Here is a 12,887-nt window from a genome sequence, read left to right as displayed (position 1 = left end):
TAATTTTCTGATCTATAGCTCTAAGAGATAACTACAGTGACAGAAATGCTACCTCAAGCTGGAAGAAACTGACATGAGAACTATTGTTCCAGAAATTTCTTTATGGCCTAGGCTGAATGTGTAAGGAAAGATATGACCAGAAATCTTGAAAAGTACTCACCATTTTTTAACAAAAACATTGCAGGGTGGTTTTTTTTATCCTTTTCTTCTTTGACCCTGGTGCTGGGAATTGAACCCAGGGCCTTGCATGTGTTGGACAAGACCTGGACCCTTCAGTTCTACCCCCAGCTGGAGAATCAGAATTTATTTTATCCTGCTGGATACAACACTTGGCGGTTTTAGGTGCTGTGTACCCCTTGGGTCCCATACTGAAAACATGGTCTTCTTAGATCCTTTTAAAGCCTTAGCGTGAAACAAGAGTAAGAGAGAATGCCTCATTTCCTCCTTCCCTCCCTCCCTCCCTCCCTCCCTCCCTCCCTTCCTCCCTTCCTTCCTTCTTTCCTCAGGGTATACCTTGAGCCACTCCACCAGTCCTTTTTGTGATGAGTTTTTTCAAGATAGGGTTTTGTGAACTATTTTCCCAGGCTGGCTTCAAACTAGGATCCTCTTGGTTTCTGCCTCCTGAGTAACTAGGATTACAGGTGTGGGCCACCAGCACCCAGCTAATGCTTCATTTTCATGTGCTTTTTTTTTTTTTTGGTGGTACTGGGGTTTGAACTCAGGACTTTGTGCTTGCAAGGCAGGGGCTCTCCCATTTGAGCCGTTCCACCAGCCCTTTAATGTTTTAATGCTTTCTATTAATGGCAAGGGATACTTTGTTTATTTTATTTATTTATTTCTGGTGGAACTGGGATTTGAACTGTTTAATTGTATGAAGTTTCTCTCTTAAACTTAATTTGAAAAAAGGAGTTCATAAGCGAAAAACTGACACTGACAAATAATGCTACAGATGGTGCACAAAAATGGAAAAAAAATACAGGTGGTATGAGGTTCCTGCACTTGAGAAATAATACACTTCAAAGTGGGAGATAAGGCTGGTGGAGTGGCTCAAGTGATGCAGCGTCTGCTTAGCAAGCATGAGGCACCGAGTTCAAATCCCAGTGCCTCCCAAGAAGAAAAAAAGAGTCCGTGACACTGTGGAGCAGGGGCGTGGCTTGGAGCTTTAGGATAGGAGTCCTGACAGCCAGGTTGTGCCCATCCGTTCCACCAGCATTTATTGAGCACCTGCTGTGTGCCAGGCACGATAATGGGGATAAGGTACAGTGGTCCCTGCCTCTAGGAGCTCACAGTCTGGTGGAGGAGGCAGATGTTTAAATGGTGGTGAGAAGAGCAAGCTGGATGGTGGTGGAAGGGGATCGAATGGCAGGCAGAAGAGCCAAGGCACCTTTGTAAAGGGCTGGGCCCCTCAGGGAGGTGATGGTCTGGGACCAGGGCCTGGGGAAACAGGGGAGGGGGACATGCCCCAGAGATGCAGCACCGTGTCCCTAGTAAGATGGGAGTGAGGGGGGGTTGAAAGGCGGGAGGAGTTAAGAAAACTCTGGGCTGGGGACTCCACTGCCTGAGGATGGAAGTCTGAGTATTGAGGACAGATGGAGCAGGTTTGGAAGATCCAATGAAGGCTCAGGAATTCTGAGATTGGCTGGAGGGACCCCATCAGTGGGGCTGTCTAGGAAGGGCCTGAACTTGGCCTTGGGTCACCGTCATGGTCAACCTCACTGCCACAGCCAACACTTATTAAACCAAGTCTTTCCACCACACTGAACCCTCACTAAATGCTCACGAGACTGCATTATTATTCCCTTTAGTTACGATAAGGAACAGGTACACAGGGACTCAGGTCACGTCCATGGTCAATGGCAAAGCTGAGTTTGAAACCCAGATCTTTTTGAGTCCACAGTTCATCAGAATTACCCAAATCTGATGAACTGCTCTTTGTACTGCTCACTGATCTACCTACCAGAGACAGGGAAGATGGAAGTTGGAGGAAGGAAACAGGTTTATTCAAAGCCAGCCTGCGTATATCTGAAGGAGTGCAAATCAACAGACGAGAGAGATACCCGCAGACCGTGTTTACACAGCCCTCTTCACGACAGCCAAGCTTGGGAATCGGCCTAGGTACCCAACAACCATAAAATAAATAAATAAATAAACAAAAACCCATAAAAAAAGGAGAATATACATATATTATTGAGCCATAAAGAAGAATAAAATTATTTCATTTGCAGAAAAGTGGATGGAATTGAGTGAGCTAAACCAAGCTCACAAAGCCAAATATTGCTTGCTTAGGAATCTAGACCTAAAGTGATGATAGGATAATAGGGCATACATGTAAAAGGGGACCATCTGGGGGGTCAGTGGACGGGAGGGGGAAAGGAGAGGGTACTGGGGGCTAAGAGGATCGCAGTGCTTTACTCATCCGTGGAATTATCACAATCTATTATTAATGAGTGTTAATACATGTGTTTAAATGTTGGCCCTAAAGAAGGCAGAGGAGACCCTCCATGTCAGACTCTGTCTTGGGAGTTTCACGGAAGAACACAGGCGTACAGAGGGACCGTGGGCAGTGTGCAGAGTGGGGTCTTCCTTATCCAGATGTGTGTCTGTCCTCCCCTCAGCACCGGTGGTGTGCCAGGAAACACACATCTCTCAAAAGTGCACAGAGTAGCCCTGGGGAATACTCCCAGCACTGGGGAAGGTGAGGCAGGAGGATCCTGATTACATAGTGAGAACCTAACACAAAATAAGTAAATAAACTAATGTGGACAGTGTGGGAGCCAGTGATGGGGGCTGGAGGGAACATCCTATGCGCCAGAGAGGCACGTGGAGAAGTCAGGCCTCGGACTCCAGGATCAAATGGCGTGGGTGGCCAGGGCTGTCAGATGGAGATCTTCTGCCAGAGATGAGAATTCAGCCTGGCCAAGGAGCGTGAATAGTTAAAAGAATCATGTAGTGACCCTTTCTGCAGTGGGGAGTGCTTGCAGTGCATTGGGCACTGTGCTTTCTCTGTATTACCTCACCAGTCCTCCTCATAAGAGGAAGATTTGTATTTCATCCCCATTTTAGGGAGGAGGAAATGGAGGCATAGAGCAGTCAAGCAAGTTGCCCAGCATCACACAGCTGGCAATGTGCAGAGCAAGTCTCAGACCCAGGGCAGTCTGACTCCAGGGTCTGTGCTCTCAACCACTGTCTTCTGTCCCCTCAGAGCCTCAGTCTCGTTACCTCTAAAATCAGCAGTCATGCAACAAAGCCAGTGAGCAGAGGGCTGGATTTGCTTACTCAGAACACAACAGAAGTAGTAGTAAAAATCCTTAATCAAAGATTAGATTCTAGCATCAGGGAGATGTGAGTTCAAATTCTAGCTCTGCTGTAGTTAAGTTACACAGCCTCTTAGAGCCTCAGTTTCCTTATCTGTAAAGTGAGGATAAAATGACCTATCTCTTAGCTGAGTACAAGGGTTCATGCCTATAATCCCAGCTACTCAGGAGGCAGAGATAAGAGGATCATGATTTGAGGCCAGCCTCTGGGGCTGGGGGGGACAGGGGCAAAACATTTAGTGAGACTTTATCTAAAAACACAAGCTGAATATGGTCTGTAATCCCAGCTACTTGGAAGGTAGGAGTAGAAGGTATCATTGTCTGAGTTTGGCTCAAACTTGAGCAAACTAACAGTTTGGCAAAAACTTGAGACCCTGCATGAAACCTATGCTTAAAAGCAAAAGGACCAGGGGTGTGCCTCAAGTGGCAGAATCCTTGCCTAGGAAGTGTGAGATGCTGAGTTCAAGTCCCAGTACTGTCACAAAAAAGGTATGGAGGTAATTAGATACTAAATGAGAAAATTGCTGAACATTGCATAGACCATGACTGTTGGACAAAAGAGGTAGCGGGGGTGGGAGGGAGAACCGAGTGAGTTTGGATACAGGTGGGCCCCGGGGCATTGTCTCCACTGAAGGAGGAGGGCCAAGAAAGCCTGAGGCCGGCAGGTAGGCATCCCTTGTGCACTGGCTCCCGAGGCCAAGGGGAAGCTGCGTCTCTCCTGCACTTCTGCCTTGCAAACACCCAGCTATGGTTTATTGAACACCTGCTCTGCCCAGGGCAGTCCACGAGCTCCGTGCACTTGAGCGGACAGCGCCCTCTGCCGGGCGCCCTGCAAACGAGCAGCTTCAGGGCGTTCACAGGTGGACGGTGAAGTGAAGCCACATTTCCTCCCGCGACATCGCAGCTTCCCGACGCTGGTTTAGGGTCAGTGTGAGGAGGAGGAAGTGCTGGGCAAGACTGTCATCTGGAGCAGGAGATGATGAGGGTGTTAATGTCCATCCCAAGGCACGCCCTGTTAGGATGTCCTTACCTACAGGGGCAGAAGAACGAACTAGAATTTTTCCTCTCAATGTGTGTGCGTTATTTTTTCCAAGCAGTTACCCAGTTGTTAGGGCATAAATACTTCCTGGTTGTTTTGACCTGACTCCTTTGCCTTGAAAATGTTTTATTAGCATAAATTAATTGTACAAAGAGGCTTCATTATGATATTTACACAAATGCATAGAACGTACTTTGATCAAATCCACCCCCGTCTGTATTATTCTTTCTTAATCCTTCCCTTCCCCTGTCCTTTTTTTTTCTTTTTTTCTGCAGTACTGGGACTTGAACTCAGGGCCTACACCTCGAGCTACTCCCCAGCCGTTTTCTGTGATGTTTTTTTCAAGATAGGGGCTCTCGAGCTATTTGCCCGGGCTGGCTTCAAACCTCGACCCTCCTGATCTCTGCCTCCTGAGTAGCTAGGATCACAGGTGTCAGTCACTGGTGCCCATCCTCTTCAACAGTTTTTAGTAGGTTTCATTATGCTGTTTTCATACAGATATAAAATGTAACTTCAATCATCCCCCATCACCCTCTCTTTCGCCCTCCCGTTTGGTTTTCTTGAGATAGGGTCTCTCTATGTTGCCCAGGCTAGCCTTGAACTCACTATGTAGACCAGGCTGACCTCTTGATCTTCCTGCCTCACTCTTCTGAGTGCTAGGATTACAGGTGTGAGCTACCACACCTGGCTAACTGTTCTTTTGGGGGAGGGAGATGGTTAAGGTTTCTATGAAAGAATAACTGAGACATTAAGGATGCCTTCAACCTAGAAAGTTTTAGGTCTTTGCACCATGGTCTTTACAAAGAGTTGTTTTAAGCAACCCTATGAAATCATACTTCTGTTTTCTAGATGAGTCAAGAAAGAAAGACTAACTCCCTTGCCTGAGAGCACCCATCAGGGGACTGGGGGCTGGGGCAGGGTAACAGGGAAATTCAAACCAGTTCCTGGGTGATTGCTAAGGATGCAAACTGAGCTGGGAGCTGGTGGCTCCCAACTGCAATCCTAGCTACTTAGGAGGCTGACATCTGGAGGGTCATGATTGAGGCCAGCCCAGGCAAATAGTTCTTGAGACCCCATCTCCAAAATAACCAGAGCAAAATGGACTGGAGGTGTGGCTCAAGTGGTAGAGGACTTGCAAGTGTGAAGCCCTGAGTTCAAATCACACTCCCATCAAAAAAAAAAAAAAGAATGCAAATTGTCTCACAGGGTTGGGATTGGAGGACATTGTGATAAGTGAAATAAGCAAGACAGACAAATGCCACGTGTTCTCACTTATATGAGGGAGCTAAAAAACGGCCTCATGGAAGTAGAGTGTGGAACAGTGGTTACCAGAGACTGGGAACAGTGTGTGTGTGTGCGTGTGTGTGAGACAGGGGATGGAGAAAGGATGATAAACAGATACAGAGGGCAGTTGGAAATTCTAATGTATTATAGCATAATTGGGTAACTATGCGTGACTGCAACTAATTTCAAAATTTCTTGCTGGGTGCAATGGATCATGTCTGTAATCCCAGCTATCCAGGAGGCAGAGAGTCAGAAGACAGAGGTTTGAGGCCAGCCAGGACAAAAAGTTAGCAAGATTCCATCTCAACAAATAAGCCAGGTGTGGTGGTATACACCTGTAATTGCAGCTATGTGGAAGGCTGTAGGTAGGAGGCAGCTAGCCCAGGCAAAAACATGTGAGAAAAAATAACTAAAGCAAAAAGGGCTGGAGGTGTGGCTCAAGTGGTAGAGCGCCACCTAGCAGGTGCAAGGCCCTGGGTTCAAACCCTAGTACTGCAAAAAAAAAAAAAAAAAAAAAAAAAAAGTTCTTGCAGAGAGGATTTTGACTGTTGCCAACCCAAAAAAATGAAAAATGTTTGTGATAATGGAGATACTCTGTTTTTTATTTTTATTTTTTTGGTACTGGGGTTTGAACTCAGGGCCTACACCTTGAGCCACTCCACCAGCCCTTTTTTTGTGAAGGGTTTTTCAAGATGGGGTCTCTCGAACTATTTGCCTGGGCTGGCTTCAAACCTCGATCCTCCTGATCTCTGCCTCCTGAGTAGCCAGGATTACAGGCGTGAGTCACCAGTGCCCAGTCTGCATGTACTCTGATCATTACATATGGGGTACATGTATTAAAATATCATACTGTACCCAATGATCACGTACAGTTATTATGTTTCAATTACAAAGATAAAAGGGATGCTACCTGCTTGTCAACCTTCAGCTTCCTCCCCTAAGCTGGGGGCCAAACCAGCTCTTTTTGTTTGTCATACCTCAATATCCACCAAAAAGCAGGCTTAAGTTCAAGTTTCCTTGGACTGAGGAAACCCCCCACTCCAGAGGCCCAGGACCCTCGACTTGGTGGCCTCCCTGGAGGCTTCCTGCCGTCTTCCAGATCCTGCCCAACCAAACCCACCTCCTCCCCCAATCACTGCTTGGCTACTTGGCTACCAACGACCCAGTGTTACAACTCAAACTTCTGCAGAGGACCCAAGGCCCTGCCCTTCTAGTTCCCTCTGGCTTCCTGTGGTAGGTGACAAGTCACCAGGTGGCAATGGCAGGCAGCAGCAGCCTCCAAGCAGGGGTGAGTAAGCGGGAAAAGCATCTTCCCTGTTTGTCAGCTTGGACTTGGAAACTTTCCCCCAGCAGCAAGCTGTCTGACCCTAGAGTGCTGGAGGAAAGGGGGTGCCACCCTGGGGGGGTCTGCACACTCACGCCTTGCCTTTGGATGGAGAACTCAGCGCTGAGGGACTCTGAGCTGCCAGTGAACCCCTCTGAGCATTCTTCCTCCCTAAAATGATGGGAATGGGAACAGATCTGAATGCACGGGGTTGTTCTGAGAACCTAGCACCTGACTGAGGGTAGGACAGAGAATGGGTGCTTATTAACTAATTAATTAATTAATGGTACTGGGGATTGGATCCAGGGCCTTAAGCATGCTACACAACACTTTACCGTTTGAGCCAAGCCCTTTTTATTTATTTATTTATTTATTTATTTGGTGGGGTTGGGGTTTGAACTCAGGTTTTCACACTTACGAAGCAGGCACTCTAGAGCTTGAGTCACATCTCCAGTCCATTTTGCTCTGGATATTTTTGGAGATGGGTTCTCTCAAACTATTTACCTGGAGTAGCCTCAAACCACAATCCTCCTTATCTCAGCCTCCTAAGTAGCTAGAATTATAGGTTTAACCTCCTGTACCTGGCTATATTTTGTTTTTGAGATAGGGTCTCATTAACTTTGCCTGTGCTGGCCTTGAACTTGGGATCCTCTGGCTTCCACCTTCTGAGTAACTGGTCTTACAGGCTATGCCCTGCCAAAAATGGGTATTTATACTAAGTAGAGATTTCTTTCACTCATGGTTCTGGATGCTGAGAAGTCCAAGACGAGAGGCCCAGATCAGAGGAGGGCCTTCTTGCTGTGTCCTCCCATGGTGGAAAGCAGAAAGGCAAGTGAAAGCCAAGTTAGTGTTTGTAACAAAGCCATTTCTCGACAAGTAACCCGCTCCTGAGGTCAGGACATTGGTTCATTGAAGAAGGCGGACTCTCAGAACCTATCTGCCTCTTCTTATTAGGCACCACCTCCTAACACTGTGGGGCATTAAATTTTCAACATTTGAACTCTGAGGGCAACATTCAAACCATAGCACACTAGGTCCAACCCAGCACACCCACAGGTGTGCACACACACGCAGTAAAACAAATAGTACTCGGTTAGGAGCAATGAAACTTAGCTATTCCTTTATTTAACACGTGTGTGTTGAATTTATTGAGCGTACCTTCTAGCAGAGGAAAGACAGGCCACAAGCAATCACTGTGGGAACAGTGTCAGCCACACTTGCAATTTAATTGGAAAAAACTCCAGTAGTGTCATTAAAGAAGTAAAAAGAAATAGGTGAAATTGCTTTTTTAAATTAAAAAAAATATATACTGTAACAGTATTAATATATAATTGGTATATTACTGATGTGTTAATAATGAAATTTAATTTTAATTAAATACAATTTAAAATTATTTCAATTTTTTGGGAAGTACTGAGGTTTCAACTCAGGGCCTAAACCTTGAGTCACTCCACCAGCCCTTTTTTGTGATGGATTTTTTTTGAGATAGGGTCTCATGAACGATTTGACTAGGCTGGCTTTGAACTGTGATCCTCTTGATCTCTGCTTCCTGAGCAGCCAGGATTACAGGCGTGAGCCACTGATGCCTGGCCACTTTATTTTTTTTGATACAGGGTCTCACTATGTGGCTCAGGCTGCCCTCAAACTCTTGCCTCAGCCTCCCAAATCCTGGGATTAGAGGGCTGGGATTATAGATGTGTACCACCATGCCTGTCTAATTTGAAATTATTTAAAAATTTTTAACTTTTAAAAATTTAACCCAGTATATCCAAAATATTATCAATCCAGCTGGATGTGGTGGATACAGAAGGATGGGAGTTTGACAGCAGCCTAGGCTACATAGCTTGACCCTGCCTGTCTCAAAAAGCAAGAAAAAGAATCCAAAATATTATTAGTTCACCAAGCAGTATTAGCCACATTTCAAGCCATTGGGGCAACATGGGAAGGCCAAGGGCGGAGAGGTCATGGCAGTGGGCCAGTCCCCTTCTCTGCTGCTCGGCTGGCCTGGCCAGGAGGCTCCCACCAATGGCTCCTTCTCCATCCTTTGCTGCCAGTTGTGACCCTGGCTCCACGGGGCCCTGAAACACACAGACTCCCTGGAATGCCCCCCACTTGGGGGACACCCCCGCCGCACCATCTGCCTACTCCAAGAAGTGGGTGTGCCCTTTGCTCCGGGGGGGCTCAAGGACATTCAGGGGACAAACTTGAGGAAGGATCAGGCCGGCTCAGGATGAGATGCTGTGGGATGAGGGGCTGTAATTATTAAAACTTTGACAGTTTGCTCATCATATTTTTTTTTTTACATTATTTTAAAACTTGAGCTTGGGGCTTGGCTCAAGTGGTAGAGCACCTGGCTAACAAGCTCAAGGCCCCGAGTTCAAACCCCAATACTCACAAAAAAAAATTTTTTTTGTTGAGCTAAGAATGGGACCCTGAACCTTGCACATAATAGGTAAGTGCTCTGCCACTGAGCTGCATCCCCAGTTCCCTTACTTTTTTGTGTGTGTGGTACTGGGGTTTGAACTCAGGGCCTCACACTTGCTAGGCAGGTGCTCTATCATTTGAGTCACTCCATTAGCCCCTCTTTTTTTGAGACAGGGTTTTGAGAAACAGACCAGGCTGCCTCAGTTTCCTAGGTGCTAGGATTACAGGCATGCATTACCTTGCCTGGCAAAACATATTTTTAAAAATGGGGGTCACATACCTTCAAACTCATCCTTCAGTGGTTTTTAGTATATTCCTAGAACTGTGTAACACCACCATAATCAATTTTAGCACATTTTACTCATCCCTGAAGAAATTGTACACATTAAGCAGCTGTGCCCCATTCTTGTGTGTCCCACCCAGTCCTGGCAGCACCCATCTTCCTCTTTATGGATTTGCCTGTTCTGGGCATTTCATGCAAATGGAATGTGACTTCCTGTGGCCGGCTTCTTTCACTTAGCATCACGTTTTCAAAGGCTCATCATGCCTTGATCAGCACCTCACTACTTTTTTTTTTTGTTTGTTTTTTGGCGGTACTGGGGTTTGAACTCACAGCCTCACACTTGCTAAGCAGACACTCTACCACTTGAGTCACTCAGCCAGCCTTCATTACTCCTCGGATGCATGGATTTGCCACGTATTCATGTTTCAGAATCCCACTTCTTAGCTCTTATGAACAGTGCTGCTGTGAACATCCATGAACAAGATTTTGTGTGAGCAGATGAAACATACGGCCACAAAGGGACAGGAATTCTTAAATCCCAAGAGAAGAGGCAGCCCGGGAGCCGGAGGCTCACACCTGTCATCCTAGCTACTCAGGAGGCAAAGATCAGAAGGATCCTGGTTCAAAGCCAGCCCAGGCAAATCGTTTGAGAGATCCTATTTCAAGAACCCCAACATGAAAAAGGGCTGGTGGAGTGGCTCAAGTTGTAGACCCTGAATTCAAAACCCCAATACTGCCAAATTAAAAAAAAAAAAAAAAAGAGAGAGAAAAGGGCAGACACCTATACACAAAAGATTTTGTGTGGACATGGGCTTTTCATTTTTTTGAGTTTTGCACTAATTTTAATTTTGAGAATATAGCACACGAAAATGTTATTTTTTTCCACTCCAATACTAGGTTTTTGCTAGGGATGCATTCTTACTGCTTGAGCCACTCCACCAGGCTAATACTACATCTTTGGCACCCCCTTAAAATTTGTACCTGGGGCAAGTGTCTCACTCTTCAATTCCCACTCCACAAGCTGTTTTTATTTTTATTTATTTATTTTTTTTGTGTGAGACTGGAGGCTTCACACTTGCAAAGCAGGTACTCTACTGCTGAGCCACACCTCCAGTCTATTTTGCTCTGCTTATATTGGAGATGGGGGTCTCGTGAACTATGTGCCCAGGCTGTCCTCAAACCAAGATCCTCCCAATCTCAGCCTCTCAAGTATCGAGGTTTACAGTGTAAGCCACTGAGGCCCAGCTACACTTCACAAGTTTTGTCCCTTGCTGTCTGTGTGACATTGGGCAGGTTGCTTAACCTCTCTGGGCCTGGATTTTCTCCTATACAAAATGGAGATGAACCCTGTGTCTGCTAATAGTTGTTAAGATACAGTGAAGTGAAAACTCACAGTTACAGATCTAGCCTAGTCCCTGGCACACCATCCACTTAAGTATTTCCTGCAGGGAGGCCTGGGACGGGGGAGATGAGAAGGTCCCAAATGGACTTGACTTAGTTCTGCCCTTGAAAGCAGAACTAGAAAGCAGAGGCCCAGAACTCAGTCCTGCTTCTGTTCCCAAAGGAAACGGGCTTCATGTGCTCTCCCTGCCTGATCCCCTACAAGGCCTTTGGGGGTGGGACCCAGTGCTGCTCACCGGATGGCCTCCCGGGCTCCCAGCTGCCCACGGGCCCCCCACCCACCTCCCCCACCCTCCCTTCTGCCCACTCCCATTGAAGGCCATGGCTCCCCGGCCCTCTTGCTGCCATGAGGCCTGCAGTTTGCAGGGCTGAAGTCCAAAGTTCAGTCCCTTCGCTAAGCACACGGATAAATATGAACCTTGGAGAATTTCCCCAGCTCCAATGTAAACAGAGCAGGCAGGGGCCCTGATTCACTGGCCGCCGGGGCCAGGATTGGGGGCTGGGGGTGCCCACAGGGTTTGGCTAGTGGGGTTTGGGGGGGCAGTGGGTGCACGGAGCCTGGTTCGTGACTGCCAGCCAGCCGGCAAGTAGACAGTCCCTGCGGTGGGTGGGGGAGGCGGAGGCGGCCAGCCTGGTGGCCGCGGGCCGCGTGGCCCAGTGGCCCAGTGGCGGCGGAGCCATGGTCTCTAAACTGAGCCAGCTGCAGACAGAGCTCCTGGCGGCCCTGCTAGAGTCGGGCCTGAGCAAAGAGGCGCTGATCCAGGCTTTGGGGGAGCCCGGGCCCTACCTGCTGGCTGGCGATGGTCCCCTGGAAAAGGGGGAGTCCTGTGGTGGAAGCCGAGGGGAGCTGGCCGAGCTGCCCAATGGGCTGGGGGAGACGCGGGGCTCCGAGGACGACACCGACGACGATGGCGAAGACTTCACGCCACCCATCCTCAAAGAGCTGGAGACCCTCAGCCCCGAGGAGGCGGCCCACCAGAAAGCGGTGGTGGAGACCCTTCTGCAGTAAGGACCCCTTCCCTGTCCCCAGCACCCAGGACTGAGCCCACAGGGGCCCACCCTCGTTCCTGGCCAGTCCCTCTTCCCAGTCCACAGTCCTTGTGAGCCGTGGCCTTGAGTCTAGCTGTGAGATGGGGGACAGAGGGCCCTGGAGAGCTCGGGGGGGGGGTCCTTGGTTGGATGGCGGAGTCTGGGGCCCCTGATCTACCCCTCTGCTTAGTCTCAAATCTCCATGGGCCTGGCTTCAGGCTGAGTCCTTAGGAACTGGGGACAGGCCCTAGGGACGCTGTGACATGGAGGACAAAGCAGGACAGCTCACAATTCAAATGCCCAGAGAGGCGCAGGATGGTGGAAACCCTTCGCTACCAATCCATTTGTGCTCCCCAAACCCTAAGTACTCAGATTGCAGGTTTAGAGGTGGAGGGACAGAGAACATTGCTGGAAGGCCAGGCCAAAGCTGGAGTTCTGGAGACTTCCCTGGCCCCCCAGGGTCTCAAGCATCCAGCTGAGAAAACCCAGGTCTTTCTTACCTGAGGCAGATGGAACCTTGGGGAGTGGTAGCTGCTTCCCTTCCCTGCAGCCCCGGGTCCCCCACCTGGCTAGCAGGCTGCATTAGAGGCCTCCCTGTACTGTACCCCCATCTGTTGTCTGTTCCCCATCTCCTGAAGAACTGGGTGGGTCCCAGGCTCGCTGCGTCCCCTCTCCTCAGCAGAGCTGACCTGGTTACTAATTACCCATGCACTTTATTATTTCTCTTTTGTCTTATAAATTTATAAATGGCAAAAGGCTCTGATAAGGCCTGTGATCATTAACTTGTAG

General features: G+C 48.2%; 1 protein-coding gene and 1 long non-coding RNA gene across 3 annotated transcripts in view; one reads left to right on the top strand and one right to left on the bottom strand.

Annotated features, from left to right (window-relative positions):
- Positions 1-2,164: 2,164 nt before the first annotated feature.
- Positions 2,165-11,993, bottom strand: LOC141418858 (uncharacterized). The gene is made up of 2 exons (XR_012443520.1): positions 11,857-11,993; positions 2,165-4,344 (listed from the first exon to the last, which is right to left on the bottom strand). It is a non-coding gene; the product is annotated as an uncharacterized lncRNA (long non-coding RNA).
- The window catches only part of Hnf1a (HNF1 homeobox A), a 24,694-nt gene continuing 23,273 nt past the window's right edge, over positions 11,467-12,887 (top strand). The window contains exon 1 of one of the 2 annotated variants that reach the window (XM_074060990.1): positions 11,467-12,074. In XM_074060990.1, coding sequence (XP_073917091.1) covers positions 11,749-12,074 — 326 coding nt within the window. In that variant the 5' untranslated portion in view covers positions 11,467-11,748. The remainder of the gene's footprint in view (positions 12,075-12,887) is intronic. The other variant, XM_020179047.2, reaches the window with a different exon arrangement.

Source organism: Castor canadensis, chromosome 18 (genome assembly GCF_047511655.1).
Source record: "Castor canadensis chromosome 18, mCasCan1.hap1v2, whole genome shotgun sequence".
Classification (NCBI taxonomy): domain Eukaryota; kingdom Metazoa; phylum Chordata; class Mammalia; order Rodentia; family Castoridae; genus Castor; species Castor canadensis.
This window is presented reverse-complemented; position numbering and strand designations above follow the sequence as displayed.